At 47.5% G+C, this 22,811-nt stretch overlaps 1 protein-coding gene and 1 non-coding gene across 3 annotated transcripts in view; one reads left to right on the top strand and one right to left on the bottom strand.

Moving 5' to 3' along the window:
- The window catches only part of SLC7A8 (solute carrier family 7 member 8), a 64,128-nt gene that overhangs the window by 19,555 nt on the left and 21,762 nt on the right, over positions 1-22,811 (bottom strand). For both annotated transcript variants that reach the window (XM_047795749.1, XM_047795750.1), the window contains one exon: positions 21,379-21,530. In XM_047795749.1, coding sequence (XP_047651705.1) covers positions 21,379-21,530 — 152 coding nt within the window. The remainder of the gene's footprint in view (positions 1-21,378; positions 21,531-22,811) is intronic.
- Positions 2,101-2,204, top strand: LOC125137094 (U6 spliceosomal RNA). The gene has a single exon (XR_007137398.1). It is a non-coding gene; the product is annotated as a U6 spliceosomal RNA (small nuclear RNA).

Here is a 22,811-nt window from a genome sequence, read left to right as displayed (position 1 = left end):
TACGTCCCCTCTCTCTTCCCAGCCAGATCTTGAATTCTACATGCTTAAGACACAGTGACCTCAGGGAAGCCACATATAGAGGGGGTCCAGTGGTCACTACAGCCTTGAGCTGTGAGGATCTTCATGCATCCATCCATCCAACCATCCAACCACCATCCACAAAGAGCCTGTAAGTTCTACATACGCTGGTGGAGGTAGTTATATATAAGACACAAGTCCCTTCCTGTCCTCAGCAAGTTGACATTGTAAGAGGGTAGATGGGTGAGCGAAAGATGATCACAAAGCAATATGATTTTTGTTTGTTTGTTTTGCTTTTTAGTGTGGGCACTATGGAGGTGCCCAGGCTAGAGGTCGAATCAGAGCTATAGCTACCGGCCTACAGCAGAGCCACAGCAAGGCCAGATCTAAGTCGGGTCTGCAACCTACACCACAGCTCACGGCAACGCTGGATCCTTAAACCACTGAGTGAGGCCAGGGATGGAATCCGTAACCTCATGGTTCCTAGTCAGATTCGTTTCCACTGTGTCACAAGGGGAACTCCACAAAGCAGTATGTTGATGGCAGAGTTCTTCAAAGAGGCTGGCAGGCATCCATGAAGAGTTCCTAGCTCAGGCCAGGAAATCAGAGATGCTTCTTATAGGTGGGGAAGACCCTTAGCAATGGAGAGAATTTTATAATTTGAGATTGGCTGGACCAAATAAATGAGAAGGCAGGAATTCCCATTGTGGCTCAGTGGTTAAGAATCTGACTAGTGTCCGTGAGGATGTGGGATCAATCTCTGGCCTTGCTCTGTGGGTTAAGTATCTGGTGTGGCCATAAGCTGCAGCACAGGTCAAGAATATAGCCTGGATCTCATGTTGCTGTGGTTTGTGGTGCAGGCCACAGCTACGGTTCCGATTCAACCCCTAGCCTGGGAACTTCCATATGCTGCAGGCGTGGCCCTAAATAAAAATAAATAAGTAAACCAGAAGGCATAAGACTCTGGTTCTTGTCCATTGCAATCTTGCTGTGGTGGTGGGTTCTGCTTCTCCAGAGGGAATCCCAGGCTTCTCTGTATTTCTTGGGCATTTCCTCCTTTTTTTCTTTCTGTTTCCTGGCTTAAAAAGGGTGTGGGAGTTTCCATTGTGGCGCAGTGGAAACAAATCCGACTAGGAACCATGAGGTTGTGGGGTTTGATCCCTGGCCTTGCTCAGTGGGTTAAGCATCCAGCGTTGCCGTGAGCTGTGATGTAGGTCACAGATGTAGCTCAGATCTGGAGTTGCTGTGGCTCTGGTGTAGGCCAGCAGCTGTAGCTCAGATTGGACCCCCAACCTGGGAATCTCCATATGCCACGAGTGCGGCCCTAAAAAAACAAAAGACAGAAAAAAAAAAAAAAAAAGGGGGGTGTGTGTGTGTGAAAAGGCTATCAGGAAGAAGAGACTTCAAGAAGATGCTGAGGCAGAGGTTGGTTATTTAATCTGCCCAGTTTGAAAAGCTTAATGTCAAGGCAACAGAAAGGAACACAAAAAAATGAGGTAGGCAGGAGGAGAGGACTCAGAACCCAGTAATCTTGTACCCTGCCCAGAGCCCAGGGCCCAGCAACTGCCAAGTAGGAGAGGCAGGCTCAATGCTTTCTGTCCATGCAACAGCTCCAGAACTGGCAGAGATGCAGAGTCCTTGTCAGACCCAAAACAGTGCACAACCTGTCGCTGACCTGGAGCCTGTCCACTGTAGACAAGTGAGTAAGCTCCTGCTCCCTAAGAGAAGGTGTCCCCAGCCCCAGGCCAGCCCTGATCCTCAGACTCTAATCCCCGGGGATTCACAGAAGCCTCTGCTTCACTACCCCCACCCCCGACAATGACATCAGAACTCATGGGGCCTGTGACAGGCAGAATAATCAACAGCCCAGAGATGTCAACATCCTAATCATGTGAATGCTGCCTTACAAAAAGAATTTGACGGAGGTGATTAAAGACCTTCAGGTGGGGAGATTAGCCTGGATTATCTGAGTGGGCCCAATGTCATCACCAGAATCAACAGGGAGGCAGAAAGGTCAGAGATAGAAAAGGAGGTGTAATGATGGAACACAGAGGCCAGAGAGAGAAAAGGAGAGAGATCCGAGTGCTCCCTTGGGAGCCCCTATTATACAATTGGTCCGATATAGAGAAGATTAGCATGGCCCCTGAGCAAGGATGACACGCCATTTATAAATTTACTTTATATATAGTAGTGTGTATCTGCTAATCACAAACTCCTAATTTATCCCTTCCCCCCCTACCCCTCTGGTAACCATAAATTTGTTTTCTGTAAAAATATAGAATGCTTCCTGTTGTGGTTCAGTGGTAAGGAACCCAACTAGTTTCCATAGGCACACACGTTTGATCCTTGGCCCTGCTCCGTGGGTTAAGGACCCAGTGTTGCTGAGAGCTGTGGTGTAGGGAGAAGGCTGGTAACTGCAGCTCAAATTCAACCCCTAGCCTGGGAACCTCCATATGCTGTGGGTACGCCCCCTCCCTCAAAAAAAGGATACAGATAGATAGACAAAAATATATATAAAAGACATCTAAAAAAAGAGACATGTGGGAGTTCCCATCTTGGCTCAGTGGTTAACAAATCCGACTAGGAACCTTAAGGTTACGGGTTTGATCCCTGACCTTGCTCAGTGGGTTAAGGATCTGGCGTTGTTGTGAGCTGTGATGTGGGTCGCAGACACAGCTCGGATCCCGGGTTGCTGTGGCTCAGGTGTAGGCCAATGGCTACATCTCCAATTAGACCCCTAGCCTGGGACTCACCATGTGTTGCAGGTGCGGCCATAGGAAAGACAAAAAGACAAAAAAAAAAAAAAAGAGAGAGAGAGAGAGACAGTGAATATGCTGCCTTTTTTTTCCCCTCCTAATGGCCATACCTGTAGCAAATGGATATTCTAGGCCCAGGGATTGAATTAACATACTGCACTGGGCTGGGGATAGAACCTGCACCTCCAAAGCAACCCGAGCCACTGCAGTCGGATTCTTAACCCACTGTGCCACAGCAGGAACTCTTTTGAAGATGAAAAAGGGGCCATGAGCCAGAGAATAGAGGGACTCTAGAAGCTGGGAAAGGAAAGAAAACAAATTACCACAAATTTAGTGGCTTAAAACTACACAAATTTGGAGTTCCTGTTGTGGCTCAGCGGGTTAAGGACTCGACTAGGATCCATGAGGATGCGGGTTCAATCCCTCGTCTTGCTCAGTGGATTCTTCAGCATTGCTGTGGCTGTGGTGTAGGTTGCAGATGCGGCTCAGTTCTGGCATTGTTGATGCTGTGGTGTAGGCCGACAGCTGCACCTCTGATTAGACCCCTAGCCCAGGAACTTCCATATGCCACATGTTCGGCCTAAAAAAAAAAAGCTATACAAATTTATTACCTTAGGAGTTCCCATCATGGTGCACCACAACAAGAACTCCAAATTTGTGTAGTTTTAAGCCACTAAAGTTGTGGTAATTTGTTACAGCATCAGTAGGAAATGAATACAGGGCCAGATACTGCACAGAAAGACCAGAAAGCAGTGGGCATACCCTTCACGAGGAAAGCTTTTCTAGAGCAACTAAGCAGCACACACCAGGACCCCAAAGGAGTGCCTGTCACAGGCCTTGCAGGACACTAAGTGGAAGAAGGGAGCAGGGGCGCTCTAGGAGCGGGCAGTGAAAGTGAGGTGACCAGTGTGCTGACCTGGTTGGCCAGTTTCCACATCACATGCACCACATGACAGTATCCCAACTCTTCTCCACCCCGGATCCTACAGCTACAGTATCACTGCCTCCTCTTCCTCCCCTGGGTAACTCAATACAGCAGTAAACAGGCTCGCCCTAGGGTAACTCTAGCTAGCTGAGCTTTTCCTCTCAGAAAAGTTCAGGGGAGTTCCCATCATGGCGCAGTGGTTAACGAATCCGACTAGGAACCATGAGGTTGTGGGTTCGGTCCCTGCCCTTGCTCAGTGGGTTAACGATCCTGCGTTGCCGAGAGCTGTGGTGTAGGTTGCAGACATGGCTCGGATCCAGAGTTGCTGTGACTCTGGTGTAGGCCGGTGGCTACAGCTCCAATTCGACCCCTAGCCTGGGAACCTCCATATGCTGCTGGTGCGGGCCAAAGAAATAGCAAAAAAAAGACAAAAAAAAAAAAGAAAGAAAGAAAGAAAGAAAATTTCAGGGAAAAAGACTCCCCATATTCCTCCTTCATCTAATCCCCGGGTTTTCCTCCAGTCTCCTCTACAGCACATACAACTGCAGGCCCACACACGAAACCCACATGCTCGTACAGGCCCAAGATTTACAAGCTCTTGCAAGGCAGGTGGAGTGGGGGATGTTCACCGGTCTGAGTCCTCTGTTCTCTGACCCCAGAGTTTTGTTGGTCTCCTAACTTCAGTGTTCAGAGGCTACAATCGAAGGCCACAGGAGACGTCACAATGGAAAGCCAAGAGATAAACACACTCAGGAGTCCGGAGTCTGAATTCATTCCTCCCTGAGGAGGGGTAAAGAATGGCCCTGCTGTGTGTTATCTTATCATGGGTAACACCCAGCACACTAAGGCACGGTGTGCTTTGTGGCTTCCCCGGCTGGAGCCAATCCCACCTGACTTGGGAGGTGAAGCCCACAAAGGCAAAGGATTACACATATTGGAAGGGGAGAATAAGAAAAACATCTGGCAGGAAATTTTACCTTAAATTAATACATTATAGACCGAAGACAAAAAGGCAATTAAAGAAATCTCTCTAGTCCATTTTGAAACAGAACATCTGTGAATCATTAGCATAAATAAATAAATCTTCCTTCAGAAAATTTTAAGGAGGGATTAGTGAATTGTGGGGCCGGTTTTAAGTTCCTACAACCATCACAGGGCTAGGGCTGTGGCTTTACCACTCTTCCACACAACACCTGGTAAGTGAAGGACCACGTGGATTTCTGGTATCTATCTATTTACCTATTTTGTCTTTTTAGGGCCGCATCCAAGGCATATGGAGGTTCCCAGGCTAGGGGTCCAATTGGAGTTGAAGCTGCCAGCCTATTCCACAGCCACACAGGATCTGAGACACGTTTTCAACCTACACCACAGCTCAGGGCAAAGCCAGATCCTTAACCCACTGAGCAAGGCTAAGGATCAAACGCGGGAACTCATGGGTGCTAGTCACATTCATTTCCACTGAGCTATGATGAGAACTCCTCTGGTATCTTTTTAAAGTGTAGAGCAAACAAGCTAAGCTCAGAGTAACTCATGTAAGGAGTCAAGTGGTAACAATGGGGGTGGGATTGAGTAGGTTTTGGGGACGGAGACAGAGGGGGCTCCCTTGGAGGGGCCTCGCAGCCCAGGCAGAACTTAGGAGTTCCCCTCGTGGTGCAGCGGAAACGAATCTGACTAGGAACCATGAGGTTGCGGGTTTGACTCCTGGCCTCACTCAGTGGGTTAAGGATCTGGCGTTGCGGTGAGCTGTGGTGTAGGTTACAGACAGACTTGGATCCTGCGTTGCTGTGGCTGTGGCATAGGCTGGCAGCTGTAGCTTCGATTCAACCCCTAGCCTGGGAACCTCCATACGCCATGGGTGTGGCCCTAAAAAGACAAAAAAAAAAAAAAGAATCACAGAATATAGAACTTAAAGAACCCAAAGGCCATGATGCCCTTCCTGGCGTGGTCACTTACTCACTGGACAAGCCAGTCAAACTCTTTGTAAAAGAGCTCTCTGTAAAATGGAAGTGTGGTCCATTTTAGTCCCACAAGAGTGCTCTGTAACCTGTATACTGCTATATAAAATGTTAAGTGGTTTTTGTTATTGTTTACAAACTAAGAAACTACAACTCGGGTGGGGGGTGGAGGAGTTGGGATGCAAATGCCGTAAAATTGGGTTGTGATGATCGTTGTACAACTATAAATGTCATAAAAATTCATTGAGTTAAAAAAAAGAAACAAAATTAGGAGTTCCCGTCGTGGCGCAGTGGTTGACGAATCCGACTAGGAACCATGAGGTTGTGGGTTCGGTCCCTGCCCTTGCTCAGTGGGTTAACGATCCGGCGTTGCTGTGAGCTGTGGTGTAGGTCGCAGATGTGGCTCGGATCCCGCGTTGCTGTGGCTCTGGTGTAGGCCAGTGGCTACAGCTCCAATTCGACCCCTAGCCTGGGAACCTAGGGGCAGGAGCAGCCCTAGAAATGGCAAAAAGACAAAAAAAAAAAAAAAGAAACTAAAACAAAAAAAAAGGGCGTGATTTATTCTAATTTGCCACAATAATTCTGACAGCTGCAGGCAAAGCAGAGTGGATATGAAAGGAGATGGTTTGCAGGGTTCTAGAGATGCCATCAGGACTTCTTGCCTCCTCTTCTATCCCTAACCCTTTTGCCTCAATTTCTCATCTGTTTCAATCTTTTTCTCAGGAGGGTACTCATCCACAAATTACCTGCTCTGGGGCCCTTCAACCCAAGCTGCCTGGAAGTGTGGGCACAAAGGTGGATTAGGGGGCTATGAGGCTGGTAAGCATAAGGCGGAGGCACTGAACCAGGAGCCCACATGGTCAGGCTTGTCCCTATGCCTTGTCTCCACAAGAAAGTTGCACCACCATTAAATAGCATGCTAGGAAGGAATGCCCAACAGAAAGCAAGGAACACCCGTTGTTGTTGCTGCTGCTGCTGCTGCTGCTCTACCGGTCAGGCCCAGTGCAGACTGAAACCTCCCCATCCTTCTGCAGCCAAGCGTGCATACACAGCTGTTAACACTGTCGGCCAGTGTGATCCTAAGCTCTTGTAACTGCCTGGCACACAGTAGGTGCTAATGCTTCCTGAATAAAGGCTGGATAGATAGAGAGACCTATTCAGAAAATACTAAGAAGTGTGCACAAGACCCACTGCACTTCTCTAGGGAGTGAATATCAGGGTTTTGACACCAAGGGACCAATCCCCTGAAGTGGGGCAGGCAAGTACCTGTGATGTCAACAGAGCTGAGGCAGACACATATCAAGACTGCTTCTCGGAGTTCCCGTCGTGGCGCAGTGGTTGACGGGTCCGACTGGGAGCCATGAGGTTGTGGGTTTGGTCCCTGCCCTTGCTCAGTGGGTTGACAATCCGGCGTTGCTGTGAGCTGTGGTGTAGGTTGCAGATGCGGCTCGGATCCCACGTTGCTGTGGCTCTGGCGTAGGCCGGTGGCTACAGCTCCGATTCGACCCCTAGCCTGGGAACCTCCATATGCCACGGGAGCGGCCCAAAGAAATAGCAAAAAGACAAAAAATAAATAAATAAATAAATAAATAAATAAATAAATTAAATTAAAAAAAAAAAAAAAAAAAAAAGACTGCTTCTCCTTTCCCTGAGAAAGCTCACGAAGCACAGGCTCTCCCCATTGAGCCCTGGGTGATTTGTCTTCGGGGCTTCCCTTGCTCTGGACACAGGATTCTGACCTCTTGGTGAGCTGGGCTCTTTCTGTGTCTTCATCACAGGGCCAATGAACACTTTCCTATCTGGATCCCCAAAACAGTCTCACTCCTTTTGCCAAGTCAGCTGCTGCTCCAGGAACCACACTGTTTTGGTCTGATGGGTAAAAGTCAGGAAGGAGCCATTGGAATAGGGGGCTAGACTGATTGTTACAGAATGACTCAGTTGGGGTTCACTGGTGACTGACAGCTCTTGGTACTGGACCAGTCTCATGGGCAATCAGAGATCCAGAACCTCTTTTTTTTTTTTAGGGCCGCATGTATGGCACATGGAAGTTCCTAGGCTAGGGGTTGAATAGGAACTGCAGTTGCCCGCCTACACCACAGCCACAGCCACAGCCACATGGGATCTGAGCCTTATCTTCAACCTACACCACAGCTCAGGGCAATGCCAGATCCTTAACCCACTAAGCGGGGCCAGGGATCAAACTGGAGGGCTCATAGATACTAGTCGGGTTTGTTACCATTGAGGCACAATGGGAACTCTGAGGACCTCATTTTTTATGTGAATGAAGTAAGACCTCCAACGAATTAGTGCCCAAGACAAGACTGACCCTCCTTGGTCCCCTACTCCCCCTAATCTCAACTGCTTATTCTTTTTTTTTTTTTTTTGCCTTTTCTAGGGCTGCTCCCGCAGCATATGGAGGTTCCCAGACTAAGGGTCTAATCAGAATTGTAGCTGCTGGCCTACGCCAGAGCCAAAGCAACACCAGATCCGAGCAGTGTCTGTGACCTGCTGGATCCTTAACCCACTGAGCAAGGCCAGGCATTGAACCCACAACCTCACGGTTCCTAGTCAGATTCATTAACCACTGAGCCATGACAGGAACTCCCCCAACTGATTGTTCTGCCACTATATCAGCCTGTCTTGTATCACATGCACATCATTCTTCTTTCCCTTCTCCCATCCCCATATTCTCTTTTTCTTGCTCCTGTCAGTAGCACCCATGGTTGCTGCTGACAGTGCCACTTGGGGCTCTCAGTCTGTCACCTGAAGATGCTGGCCAAGGTTGCCTTCTGTGCAGCAGGAAGTAAGGTGTCAGTGTGAAATGGGAGACTAGGATGTCTGCACCTTGGAACCCAGGAACGTTGTGTTCATCACCCCCAGGGCTTTTAAAAAATTATTTCTCACAGGCAGACTTGTTTTTCTGCCTTGTGTCCCCTCCTCTGGTCCCTTATCAATGTCACCATCACTTTTCCCTCCAACTCCAGGAACTCCATTTGGATTTCTTGGTCTTGCAGGCTCATAGTTTTCTGAGGACTGAGCTGGAGGCAGCTTGGAAAGGCTTGTTTTCCTTTAACCTTTCCAGAACCTGGCCTCTTCTCGTCTTTTCAGATAAGAGAAAACAGGCAGTAAAAATGCCCAAACTTGGAGTTCCCATAGGGGCTCAGTGGAAACAAATCTGACTAGCATCCACAAGGACACCAGTTCAATCCCTGGCCTTGCTCAGTGGGGTTAAGGATCTGGTGTTGCTGTGGCTGTGGTGTAGGCCAGCAGCTATAGCTCCAATTCATCTCTTAGCATGGAAACAACATATGCCACGGGTGTGGCCCTAAGAAGACAAAAGCCCAAACTTGCCAAAGCCCATAAAGACAGATGGTAAAGAAGAGAGGGAAAGAGTCATCATGAGAGGCAACGGGGCGGAGAGGGGGTGGGAAAGAGGAGGAAAAACACAGGAGTGAGAGAGCAAGCTGGAGAGGAGCTGGGTGGAAAGAGAAGGCCAGGAGAGAAAAAAAGAAGATGGAATGTACCAAAGCAGACAGCTGCTGAAAGGAAGAGCTAGTGACGCCGCATGGTAGAAATCAGAACACCCTGTTCCCCTCCAGAACTTCAAAATAAGCACCTTTCTGGGATGGCGCTCCCCAGCCCTCTGAAGCAGCTGTAAATTTCACCTGGGTCACGGCCTTGCCAGAAGCATTGGTTTCTTAGCCTCACCTTTTGCTGGGGCATGCACTTCTCCGCCTTCTGAAACGCTCTGGCCAGATCCCCCTTACTCCCTCCCTCTGGACCCGAAGGAGGGGATGCCCCTCTGACCAGTCCTAGTGCCTATGATGAGCAAGTGCTGAGGGCCGCAGGGGGTGGCGATGCTCAGCTCTGTGATAGGCTGGACCCAGCTCCTTAGAAGGAACCCGGCACGAGTTTCTAATTGTGGAAAAGCTGCTTCCTTCCCTTGGCCTGCCTAACCCCAGCCCTTTCCAGATCTAGGAGGTAACCAGTGCCAGCAGCCGAAAGGCACCGAGAGACAAACACTGGAGTCCTGTTTGATTTCTAAGGTACACAACCCTGTGGCTCCATTAAGGATCCACTTCTGCCCACATAGACCAGCCTGAGCGATCTTTCACTCCTCATAGACCGCAGAGGGCCTGGGCGGGGTGGGGGAGGAGACTGTGGTAGAAGTGAGGTCACAGAGACCGTGGGGAATCCTTCCACGCTCACCCAGGGCCAAGATGCTTTTCCTAGGGGATCAGGAGCCACATTTAAAAGTCTCAAGTCTCTGCCTACTTACAAAAAGGTTGGTATTATTGCATGAGTAAATGACCTGACTGGGGAAAGACAAATACATCAAAACAAAGCAACAACCACCACAAAATCAAAGTAGCTCTTCCTTATAAATTAGCTTTGATCCCAGCTCCTGTAACGTACACAGTGGGACTTAGAAATAGATCTTGTCTACCACACACAGCAAGGCTTCCCTTCTCCAGCCCTTCTGGCCTCAAAGCACTGGCAATGTTTTTGTTTGTCTTTTTTTTTTTTAGGTCCGCAGGTGCAGCATATTGACGTTCCCGGCTAGGGATCGAATCAGCCACAGCCACAGTAACTCGGAATGGAGTCACGTCTTCGACTACACCACAGCTCAGGACAACAACAGATCCTCGACCCACTAAGCGAGGCCAGGGATTGAACCTGCATTGTCACAGATGCTAGTCAGATTCGCTCCTGCTGAGCCACAACGGAAACTCCCAACAACGGCAACGTTTTAGAAATCTCAGAAGCCCCTTTAAGGAGAGAGGTGCTGAACCTTTGGAAGGATCCCTTTCCTCCAGGGACAAACAAGCAGGGGAGGTGGCGCACACAGATGCTTTGGAGCCTCTGGACATCCTGATTCACACAGTTTTTCCTAGACTCGGCTAGCTAAGCACCTGCCCACACTTCCCCATCTCTACCCTCCCTTCCTGGCTCCCTCTTCCTCTTCTTTCTTATCCTGACCCCTCCCTGCCAGTTGTTGGACCTGGAGTTTCTGCTGAATCACCATCCAGTACTTAGTTCAGCCAAGAAGCCCGAATGCCCAGCTCAGCAATTTCCAAGAGCTGAGTAATTCTCTCTTCAGCATTAGCTAAACATGACTCCTGAGCCGGCGTGGGGGAGAAGAGAAACACCAAAGACACCGGGAAAGCAGGGGAGCCAGGACACTTCGTCATGTTACCTAGGGGAGCCCCCTTTAAGGTCCTACTCACTACTTTTCCAGTCCTGGCCTGAAAAATTTCAGCTATCTCGGGGCCCAATTCTCAGGGCCAAGAACAGTATTGAACACATCACGGCCCTTGAGGAATGTTTACTGAATGAACAAACTGGTGTGATTCGCAAGTATATAATGCTTCCCAATTCCTTTCAGTTTCCTCAGAGCAGGCTTTTGAGCAGCATCCATCCTGGGGTAACTCCTTGAGGAAGACTTCCAACCAAAGACCCAATCAGCAGCTCTGGGATTTGGAGAGGAGGTAGAAGGCAGAAATAGAACACATTGCTAACTAATCATCACAAATGCTGGAGACCCCCCCCCCTTTTTGGTCTTTTGTCTTTTTAGGGCCGAAGCCTCGGCATATGGAAGTTCCCAGGCTAGGGGTCCAATCGGAGCTACAGCTGCTGGCCTACACCAGAGCCACAGCAACTCGGGATCCGAGATGCATCTGCAACCTACACCACAGCTCATGGCAACGCTGGATCTTTAACCCACTGAACGAGGCCAGGGATCAAACCCACAACCTCATGGTTCCTAGTAGGATTTATTTCCACTGCACCCTGATGGGAACTCCACAAATGCTGGAGACCCTTAAGGAGAAACATTTCATTTGAAGCATATTTAATTTTGATTTGTAGGGAAACTAGATTTCTTCCTTAGTAGTCAATGAGTCAGCATGGCCAGCTGATTCTACTCATAACTCTTTCTTGTTTTTGACACCTTGATATTTGTTTTTATTTTAGGCCACCACCTCTCTGGCCTGGATTAATGCTTAGCTTGCTGACTCATCTCTCCCTGTTTCAAGTGTCATGGTCTTTTCTTCACTCAAATGTGAACCTAATCATGTTACTCCTCTGCACCAAACCCTTCAGTTGGCTCCCTGTTTCTTGGATGAAGTTAGTTCTTCTCTGCATAATGACTGACACATGGGATCCTTCAAGATCTGGGTCCTGGGAGTTCCCACTGTGGCTCAGTGCGCTAAGAACCTGACATAGTGTCTGTGAAGATGCAGGTTCGATCTCTGGCCTCAGTCAGTGGGTGAAGAATCCAAAATTGTCGCAAGCTGCAATGTTAAGTTGAAGATGGGGCTCGTATCTGGTGTTGCCATGGATTGGTGTAGGCCTCAGCTGCAGCTCTGATTCAACCCCTAGCCTGGGAACTTCCACATGCTTCAGATGCAGCCATAAAAAGAAAAAAAAGATAGAGTTGCCATGATGGCTCAGCGGAAACGAATCTGTCTAGCAGCCATGAGGACACAGGTTTGATCCCAGTGGGTTAAGGATCCGACAATGCCATGAGCTGTGGTGTAGCTCACAGATGCAGCTCAGATCTGGCGTTGCTATGGCTGTGGTGTAGGCCGGCAGCTACAGCTCTGATTTGACCTCTAGCCTGGGAACTTCCATATGGCATGGGTGCAGCCCTCAAAAAACAAAACAATAAGAAAAAAAAAAAAAAAGATCTGGCTCCTGCTCCTCTTCAGCCTCATCTCCTGTCTCTCTCCTAGGCTCTACTCACCCCAAAGGACTTGCTTTTCTCCAATGAGTCATTTCTTTCTTAAGTCTTGCCTGTGCTGCTCCTCCCTCTCCCTGGCTGCTCTAGTATGTGCCCATCTGGAGATTACCTACTTACCTGTCAAGACCTAGCTCAAACTTGGAGCCCTCCCTAAGCACTCCTCTCCCAACCCTGAAGCACTTTTTTTCTGTGTGCTACACACTTTTGTCATCACATCATATTGTAATTATATATTTGTACACCCATCTTTTCACTCGCCTTTACTCTCGTCCAAGACTCTGTATAAAAAATGTCTTACCTCCACTCAGTGTAGGGGCTCAATATGGTGATAAACTGATGGATTTTCAGTTTCTTTTCTTTTCCTTGGAAATTCACTTAAACAGGTTTGTTTCATCTACCAGTTTGGTGGGTTTTGTGTTACTGTACCCAATTTGCAGCTGAAATTTTGGAATGGGACTATGGGGTGGCTGTTTGCATCAGTTTCTATGTTTGTCTATGTCTATATACATGTGTTATAGATGTGTGGAATTTTCTGTCTCCAGGCGGTACTGACAAAGAGAGTTCTCTTTAGTTGACTTTAAAAAAATAAAGGGCTTATATAAATTCTCAGAAATTTAATAGAAACTGACCCCCAGAAATTTCAGCTTCATGTGATCTGGGAAAATACTCAGTGTTAAAGCTAGTTTACATTTGTTAGTTTAATTAATACAGACATGTCTTTAGAGTTATCAAATTTAAGTAACCTGAATCCTCATGGACACTATGTCAGGTTCTTAACCCACTGAGCCTCAACAGGAACTCTTTTCCAAATTAGTAATTTAATACTAACGTTTTGCTAAGTTAAAATTAAACAATGGGGAGTTCCTGTTGTGACAGATGGAAACAAATGTGACTAGGATCCATGAAGATTCGGGTTTAATCTCTGGCCTTGCTCAGTGGGTTAAGTATCCAGCATTGCCATGAGCTGTGGTGTAGGTCACTGACAAGACTCTGATCCAGAGTTGCTGTGGCTGTGGCTGTGGCCAGCAGTTGTGGCTCCAATTCAACCCTTAACCCGGGATCTTCCATATGCCATGGGTACAGCCCTAAAAAGGCAAAAAAAAAAGGGAATTCATTAAATGTCTAAATCACTTCCAAATAAGATAAAATACTGAAACACTGGAGTTCCCACTGTGGTGCAATGGGTTAAGAACCTGACTACAGCAGCAAGCATTCGATCCCTAGCTCGGCGCAATGGGTTTAAAGGATCCAATGTTGCCACAGTTGCATCGCAGATCACAGCTGCAGCTTGAATTCAGTCCCTGGCCCAGGAACACAAAAAAAGCTGAATCATTAACTAAACAAGTCTAAGTTTACCTACTTCTGTCTTATTACGGAAAAACTAAAGATGTTTTTCCATTTATTAAAAACATGACTTGTACCACATTGAAAAAAACTACTATATTATGAGGAAATGTATGTTTTTAGAAATTATGTATTCATAAGTTTGCCAATCAAAAAAAAAAAACTGGTATAACAGTTTACAATTGTTTAACAGAGATGAAATAATTATCTTTTATCTTCCTACCTGATATCCCCAAAATTTTGAAACTCAGTGAGTCTTCTTTTTTTTACTTTTTAAATTTTTTTTTTGCTTTGTAGGGCTGTACCCTTGGCATATGGAAGTTCCCAGGTTAAGGGTGGAATTGGAGCTACAGCTGCCAGCCTATGCCACAGCCATGGCAATGTAAGCCTCGTCTGTGACCTACACCACAGCTCACGGCAACACAGGGATTCTTAACCCACTGAGTAAGGCCAGGGACCAAACCCACCGCATCCTCACGGATCCTAGTCAGGTTTGTTACCGCCGAGCCTCAATAGGAACTCTCTCAGTGAACATTCTTATTTTCATGGCAATATAGTTATTTGTATAAATTCTATAAGAATCCGTTCTCCTGGATTTCCCATTGTGGCTCAGTGGTTAACGAATCCGACTAGGAACCATGAGGTTGTAGGTTCGATCCCTGGCCTTGCTCAGTGGGTTAAGGATCCAGTGTTGCCATGAGCTGTGGCGTAGGTTGCAGACACGGCTCGGATCCCGTGTTGCTGTGGCTGTGGTGTAGGCCGGTGGCTATAGCTCCCATTAGACCCCTAGCCTGGGAACCTAGGGGCAGGAGCAGCCCAAGAAATAGCAAAAAGACAAAAAAAAAAAAAAAGAATCTGTTCTCCTTATAACATGAGACAATTGGAAACATAGGTTATTATTACGCAGGCTTTCCCTGGACTGTCAGATTTTGAGAGAGATATGTGTAAAGTTAGATCTGACCAGACAGCTTTAAAGAATTAAGGTTGACTTTATGGAGCCATAAAGCCCCTTGGAAAAACAACCTGGCACCTTGCCTTCAGGGTTCCCAGCAGCCTTACCAGCTGAGTATGTAAGGTCACTTCCGGGCAGGCACAAGAATTTCAGGATATTTGAGGGACCTCAAAGAAAGAAAAATTTACCCAAATCCATAGGTATTATAGGTGAATCTAATGGCATGTCCTTGGTGTGACTTCCTCACCTTGAGAGGCAACTATAAGTTCAATCTAGCAATTCCCTATGAAAATTCCAGCAAAGCATATTCTAAAAACCCTGTGATCAATTGCTATTCTTGCTGGACTTATATAAATAATTGGGCCAAGTTTAATGAAACTAAATTTATTTTACAAACACATTAGTCTTAATTTGGCTATCTTTGGTAAACATGAAGGTGATTTTCGACAGAAAATGAAATTGTTTCTGGAAGTTCCCCTCGTGCCACAGTGGGTTAAGGATCTAGCATTGACATAGCTGTAGCACAGGCCACAACTGCAGTGTGGGTTTGAACCCTGGCCCAAGAAGTTCCACATGCCTTGGGTGAGGCCGAACAAAAAATTATGTTCCAACAGAAACAATAATACACTGGGAGTTCCCAATGTGGTGCAGTAGAAAGGAACCTGACTAGTATCTATGAGGATGCCGGTTCAATCCCTGGCCTCACTCAGTGGGTCAGGGATCTGGCATTGCTGTGAGCTATGGTGTAGGTCACAGACTCGGGTCAGGTCTGGTACTGCTGTGGCTGTGGTGTAGGATGGCAGCTACAGCTCCGATTCAACACCTAGCCTGGGAACCTCTATATGCCTCAGGTGCAAACCTGAAAAGCAAAAAAAAAAAAGAAAAGAAAAGAAAAAGAGGAGTTCCTGTCGTGGCGCAGTGGTTAACGAATCCGACTAGGAACCATGAGGTTGCGGGTTCGGTCCCTGCCCTTGCTCAGTGGGTTAACGATCCGGTGTTGCCGTGAGCTGTGGTGTAGGTTGCAGACGCGACTTGGATCCCGCGTTGCTGTGGCTCTGGCATAGGCCGGAGGCTACAGCTCCGATCTGACCCCTAGCCTGGGAACCTCCATATGCAGCGAGAGCGGCCCAAGAAATAACCAAAAAGACAAAAAAAAAAAAAAAAAGAAAAGAAAAAGAAACTATATTACACACTCATGGATATTAGATTCTAGTTCTGTTAATTATCTTTGAGGTTTTGTTTTTCTACCTGTAAACTGGACTGGATCCTGAATTATTCTAGTTTCCTCAGATATTTGGCTGCAACTCTCCAAACTCACGTTTTCAGTTTTTCTCTCACGTTTTGTTTTCCTGGCTGTGCCCACAGCATGCCTAAGTTTCCAGGCCAGGTATCAAACCCGAGCCACCACAGCAGGGACAACTGCAGATCCTTAATGCACTGAGCCACCAGGGGGTTGACTCTTTTGACTTGAAATCATTGAGGACTAAAGCTGACATTTTCTTTTTTCTTTCTTTTCTTTTTTTTTTTTTTGTCTTTTGTCTTTTAAGGGCGACTCGGCATATGGAGATTCCCAGGCTAGGGGTCTAATTGGAGCTGTTGGTGCCGGCCTAAGCCAGAGCCACAGCAATGCCAGATCCCAGCCGCACCTGCGACCTACACCACAGCTCACGGCAATGCCCGAATCCTTAACCCACAGAGGCAGACCAGGGATCGAACCTGCAACCTCATGGTTCCTAGTCAGATTCGTTTCCACTGAGCCACAAAGGGAACTCCTAAAGCTGACATTTTCTTGAAGTCCTGTGAACTGAAACTGAACAACTTGATATAAACTTAAGAGAGATCACCACAATAGCCCATGTTTAGAGAATCTTTGTGTCTGTTGCTTGGTAAGCCATTTAGAAGGTTTACCGGAACATCTGATGACATCATCAGTGACATTTCAAGCTGCAAAAGATGCTTTGACCCTAACATCTAGAAATCTTCTCAGCTGGCAACTCTCAGGACTCAGATGTTGGGTTTATGGTTTGCACCAAGCATTAATCTCTATTTTTTCTTTTGTCTCCATAAAAATGCCTCTTTTTAAATATCCGATAGTTTAAACCTTATAGGCCTAACTTGGGAGTGTCCACCTCAATACGCCTCCTGAAATGAGTAGCTGAACTGACCTGCAGTCAGAACTGAGAGACTGGTTCAGTGAGACATAAAGCAATCTATCAACTCAACTTCTGGACGGTGAATCTACTACAAGTTCCACAGGTGAGATTGTAGGGGACCAAAATTTACTACCCCAAAATGTCTCTGGCATGTGGATTAGCTCAAGGTGAAAACAATCATGGGCCAAAACTCAGGAAGAAATTTTGCCCTTCCTCCCTAGCTGCCTAAAAGGAAATTTTTTTTTTTTTTTGTCTTTTCTAGGGTTGCACTTGTGGCACATGGAGGTTCCCAGGCTAGGGGTCTAATCGGCTACACCACAGCCACAGCAAGGCCAGATCCTTAACCCACTGAGCAAGGCCAGGGATCGAACCGGCAGCCTCATGGTTCTTAGTCGGATTCATTAACCACTAAGTCACGACAGGAACTCCCTAAAAGGGATTTAGATAGCGCTATCAGCAGAGATATTTGCAAAATATGGGCTAGGTGGTGGGGGAAACTCAGAGATTAGAGTCCACTCTCTGTCCCATTGGTAAATGTTTTTACCAAACATTTGCTTTTCATTTTCATGTCCATTACCTTCCTCCCCTTTTAAGTTCCAAACCCCTACTCCAACATTCTCTTTTGTCTTTAGCTGAAGATGGTATTTAAGGTGAGGATTTTGGCCATTTTGGCGAGTTAGTTTTTCTGGGTCTCTCCTAAGCATATATGTTTGGAGCTCCCTTGTAGCACAGCAGGTTAAGCAACTGGAACTGTCGCTCCAGCAGTTAGGGTCGCTGCTGCGGTGCAGGTTTGATCCCCAGCCTGGGAACTTAAAATAATTAAATAAACTTTTGTTTGTTTTTTCTCTTGTTAATCTGTTTCATGTCAATTTAATTCTTAGACCAGCCAGAAGAACCTAGAAGGGTAGAGGAAAATTTCTTCCTTCCCCCAAATACATACAAGGCTCCCACACCACTCTTTGGGGACCAGGAAAGGCAAGAAAGCAGCCCTGGCCAAGTATCTGAGGCAATATGTTTAGTATACAGGGATGAGAAATTTGGGGCTCAAGAATATGAAACCTCAAAAGAAAATGAAATGAGAGCAAGGGATTTAGGACTTTGGAAGGGCTGTATAACCCTCTGCAGTCAAGGGATTAATTTGTAAGAGATCTGCAAAACAACACACACTATTGAAGCATTCTACATCAGGCTTCTGGAAACTTTCTGAAGAGGCATTTCAAAACAACTCAGGGTTAAAAGTAATACCTACAGTCAAGTCCTTAACCTTCTAAATCACTCAAGGAAGAAGAATGGAAAACTAGTCTCTTAGGAATCACAGTATAAAGATAGAAAATGAGATAAGAAGCCTTTCTTTTTGCTAGTGAAATGCGTGCAGGATACTCCTTTCTCCTCAGGGCAAGAAAGGAGAAGGAACTTCTTTAGAACAAGGCATTCAGGAAGGGGAGGCTTGAATGAGAAGAAAAGATTCTATTTCAGATGCTGGATGTGAACCCAGCCCCAAAAGAGAGGAATGAGGTTGGGAGTTGCCTGAGTGAAAGATGGTCAGGTCCCAAGGGAGGAGGGACAAACTGATCCTAAAGGAAAACCCACAGTTAGGAAGCAGGAGGTACAAACTGGGAACCCCAGAACACCTGGCGCTCCTTCTGTGTCACTGAGACCCCCCCCCCCTTTTTTTTTTTGTCTTCTAGGGCTGCTCCTGCGGCATACGGAGGTTCCCAGGCTAGGGGTCCAATCGGAGCTGAGGCCCTAAGCCAGAGCCACAGCAATGCAGGATCCAAGCTGCATCTTTGACCTGCACCATAGCTCACGGCAATGCCAAATCCTAACTCACTGCGCAAGGCCAGGGATCGAACCCACAACCTCATGGTTCCTAGTTGGATTTGTTAACCACTGAGCCACGACGGGAACTCCTGAGACCCTTTGTTTATAACTAGAAACTCAGGTAATAGCCACAAGATGTGCCTATGTGCTAGAAGTGCAAGCTGCAGAAATAACTTGTCAAAATGTCTGTCTGTATACCCGGAAGTATGCACTGAGAGATGCATTTTGTTTAGAACTCTAAGGATACCTACTACCTATTCACTGTTAGTAGGGCTCCTGGGCAGGAAGAGAGGTAAAGACAGGTCTTTCATGAACAACTCTCTTAATATACTACTTTTACCTGGAGAATATAGTCATTTACTTAAGGAATCACTAAAAAGAAAGAAAAATACAAACAAAAGGAAGTTACCCAAACCAAGTTTTAATCTCTCCCAATCCCCTGTTCCCCCAACTCCCTGTTTCCCAACTCCCTCCTCCCACTAATAAGCATGCTGGGGTGGGGGGGGGAGGCTTTTCAGTTAATTAAAATATAAAAGACTTTCTTTTTTTTCTTTCTTTTTTTTTTTTTTACTGCCGGGTGGCTAGGGATATTCTGCTGACTCAGCAGTGAATAATCAGCTTTGACCTAAATAATAGAATAACTCAAAGTGGCAGCTGCGGGCACCCGCCAAATCTGCAATTCCCACTCTCTCCCTCTCCTCCCCACCACCCGCCAGGCTCAGCAGGCAAGCCAGTTACAGAAGGTGCTTTCTGCTTCTCCACCCTCATGTGGCCATCTGATCTTTTCCAAAACTCTAGAGGGTCGAGGGTTTTGCACAAAGAGTAGCTTACCTAGCCTTGGCAAGTATGGGGAATGCAAAGGAAGACAGGGGTCCGGCTGCCAGGGGACCTCTACCCTGTGACCTGGTTTCTCTCCTAGAGAGCCGGCTAAACAGCCTCAGGGTTCTTGATTTCTAGTTGGAGGATCAGGGTGGCCTCTTGTGTGTGACACTTTAAGCAGCATCAGCAGGGAAAAGGAAGCTGTGTCTATGTGCACGAGATGCTGAAATAGCAGTGGCTAGCACTCTGTGGTTCCCTTTCCCACCCCCATTAACCTGTCTGAAGGCAGAAACAGCAATTCTTCTTGAATTCCCACACCCCCTTCCCGCTCCTCTCACTTCCTGCAGCTCCAGATCCAGCCAGTAAGCAAGGACTACCAAATGACTACCCTCAGTGACCACCCTTAGGGACTCCACCACAGGACCATGAGGAGGACAGGACCATGAGGGGCCCCATGCTGACTTATGCAATCCTGTCTCTTGTCTCAAACAATCCGTGGCACAGCCACCCAAAAGCACAGGCAGGATTTCACCCCCATCTCTCAGGAGGCGGGTTGGTGACCTGGCTGAGCACTGGCGGCAGTTAGAAAGGGGTGCAGGAGTTCCTGCCCAGTGGGTTAAGAATCCTATTGCAGTGGCTCAGGTCCCTGCAGAAGTGCAGGTTTGATCTCAGGCCCGGTGCAGTGGGTTAAAGGATCCAGCATTGCCGCAGCTGTGGCATAGGTCACAGCTGTGTCTTGGATTCAATCCCTGGCCCAGAAACTTTAAAATGCTGCAAGTGCGGCCATTAAAAAAAAAGGAAGAAGAGTTCCTGTCATGGCTCCAAGGTTAATGAATCCAACTAGCATCCATGAGGCCACAGGTTCGATCCCTGGCCTCACTCAGTGGGTTAAGGATCCAGCATTGCTGTGAGCTGTTGTGTAGGTTGCAGATGCAGCTCGGATCCTGTGCTGCTATGGCTGTGGTGTAGGCGGGTGGCTACAGTTAAAACTGGACCCCTAGCCTGGGAACCCTGGGAACCTCCATATGCCACAGGTGCGGCCCTAAAAAGACAAAAATACCAAAAAAAAAAAAAAAAGGTGGATACAAGGACATTACATTTGTTTTCTCCCCACTCACACCTTTACACTCTCCTCCCAAAGTTTTAAGATGTGAGCTGGCAGGTTGAGGTAGAGGTGGAGAGGCCAGAAAAGTCTGCCCACAAGTGGCGGGGAGCCTCCAGCACGATGTGTGTGCTGGGAAGAGAAGGAATCAGGGGCCCTGGACCTGCTATCTTGGCTAATTCATCTGTCTGGCTCTGCTTCCTTTTCTTTTCTTTCTGCTTTTTAGGGCCGCGACTGTGGCATACAGAAGCTCCTAGATTCAGGGTCAAATCAGAGCTGTAGCCACAGGTCTACACCACAACCACAGCAATGCCAGATGTGAGCTGCATCTGCGACCTACACCACAGCTCATGGCAACACCGGATCCTCAACCCACTGAGTGAGGCCAGGGATCAAATCCTCCTCCTCATGGATACTAGTCAGGTTCATTACCACCAAGCCACAAAGGGAGCTATCACTTTGCTTCTTTTTCTGCTCTAGGAAAATGTAATGCTGGCCCAGCTCACCATGTGGATTTGTTGTGAGGTGCAGATCTGGTAATACAGGTGCAAGTGCTTTATATATAAAAAACACTGCTAGTGAAAATTAGTGTGCCTCTGAGTTTCTTTTTTTAACACCAGATAATTATATGCAGAATCCATTCATTTGCAGCACACATGTCAGGATTTGAAAATGGGGTAAAAAAAGGAGAGGAGGAAAGAAAGTCGGAGAGGAAAGAGAACCAGAGGCGGGTAGACCAGGAGGAAGGCTAAAAGAGGCCATCCTGAGAGCAAGGTCCAGATGGTACTTACATAAGCAGACAGCAGCCAGGAGGCGAAGGCCAGACTCCGGAGGGAAGCAGGTGGGGAAGAGTGGCTGTAGCACGTAGTTGGAGAAGGTGAGGGCAATGACGGCCTGGTTGGTGGGGTAGATCACCAGCACAGCAATCCACAGCCTCAGGAACCTGGAGGGGGAGCAGGACAGGACTTGAGCCAAGATAGCAATGGAGACCCTCCCCCCAGCCTCGGGCACGGCAGGGCTTTAGAAGCCATGGGGTTGGAGGGGAGCTCGGGCAAGTCCCCGGGCAGCATTAGCAGAGGCAGGCAGGTTAAAGGGGTACGTTTCCTTTTCGTTGGCAGGAATGCTGAGGAGCCCCAGCCCCAACTCAAATGAGATACCCAGCCCTCTGCAATGATGGTATATCATCATCTCTGGCCCCTAGCGTCCAGTGGCGGAAAATAAAATTAGCAACCCCAGAATCTTCACATCCGGAGCATGCTAAGGGTGTGGCCACTTAAGCACCTGCTAAGGGGAGGCATGGGGTGTGGCTCTGAGGGGAAAGTGTCCTCTATACCCTTGGGCCCCTTTGTGAGGGTTGAGCTCTTTGTATCAGGGTTTGGAGAGCTGAGGAAATTCAAGATCAGGGCCTGGCTCTAGAGAGAGGCTGTTATCCTTGATATTGTGAGAAGTATCTTTTTTTTTTTTTTTTTGGTCTTTTTGTCTTTTTAGGGCCACACCCGAGGCATACAAAGGTTCCCAGGCTAGGGGTCGAATTGGAGCTGTACCTGCCAGCCTACACCGCAGTCACAGCAACACCACATCTGAGGCGCATCTGCGACCTAAACCACAACTCGAGGCAATGCCAGAACCTTAACCCGCTGAGCGAGGCCGGGGATCGAACCTGCAAACTCATGGTTACTAGTCAGGTTCGTTAACCACTGAGCCATGACGGGAACTCCATTTTTTCTTTTTTTTTTCTGTTTTAGGGCCATACTTGAGGCATATGGAGGTTCACAGGCTAGGGGTCGAATCAGCTACAGCTGCTGGCCTACACCACAGCCACAGCAATGCCAGATCTTTAACCCACTGAGCAAGGCCAGGGATTGAACCTGCAACCTCATGGTTCCTCGTCGGCTTCATTTCCGCTGTGCCACGAATACTTTTCCATGTGGGAAGTATCTTAGTGGTCACTCTCATTGATCAGGATAAAAGGGCTTTGTTTTTGTTTTGTTTTGTTTTGTTCTTTTTGCCATTTCTTGGGCCGCTTCCACAGCATATAGAGGTTCCCAGGCTAGGGGTCGAATTGGAGCTGTAGCCACTGGCCTACAGCCAGAGCCACAGCTCATGGCAACGCTGGATCCTTAACCCACTGAGCAAGGCCAGGGATCAAACCCACAACCTCATGGTTCTTAGTCGGATTCGTTAACCACTGTGCCAAAAGGGAACTCCAAAAGGGCTTTGTTTT

Source organism: Phacochoerus africanus, chromosome 9, assembly GCF_016906955.1.
Source record: "Phacochoerus africanus isolate WHEZ1 chromosome 9, ROS_Pafr_v1, whole genome shotgun sequence".
Classification (NCBI taxonomy): Eukaryota; Metazoa; Chordata; class Mammalia; order Artiodactyla; family Suidae; genus Phacochoerus; species Phacochoerus africanus.
The sequence above is the reverse complement of the archived record's forward strand: the minus strand, read 5'-3'. Positions and strand labels throughout refer to the sequence as shown.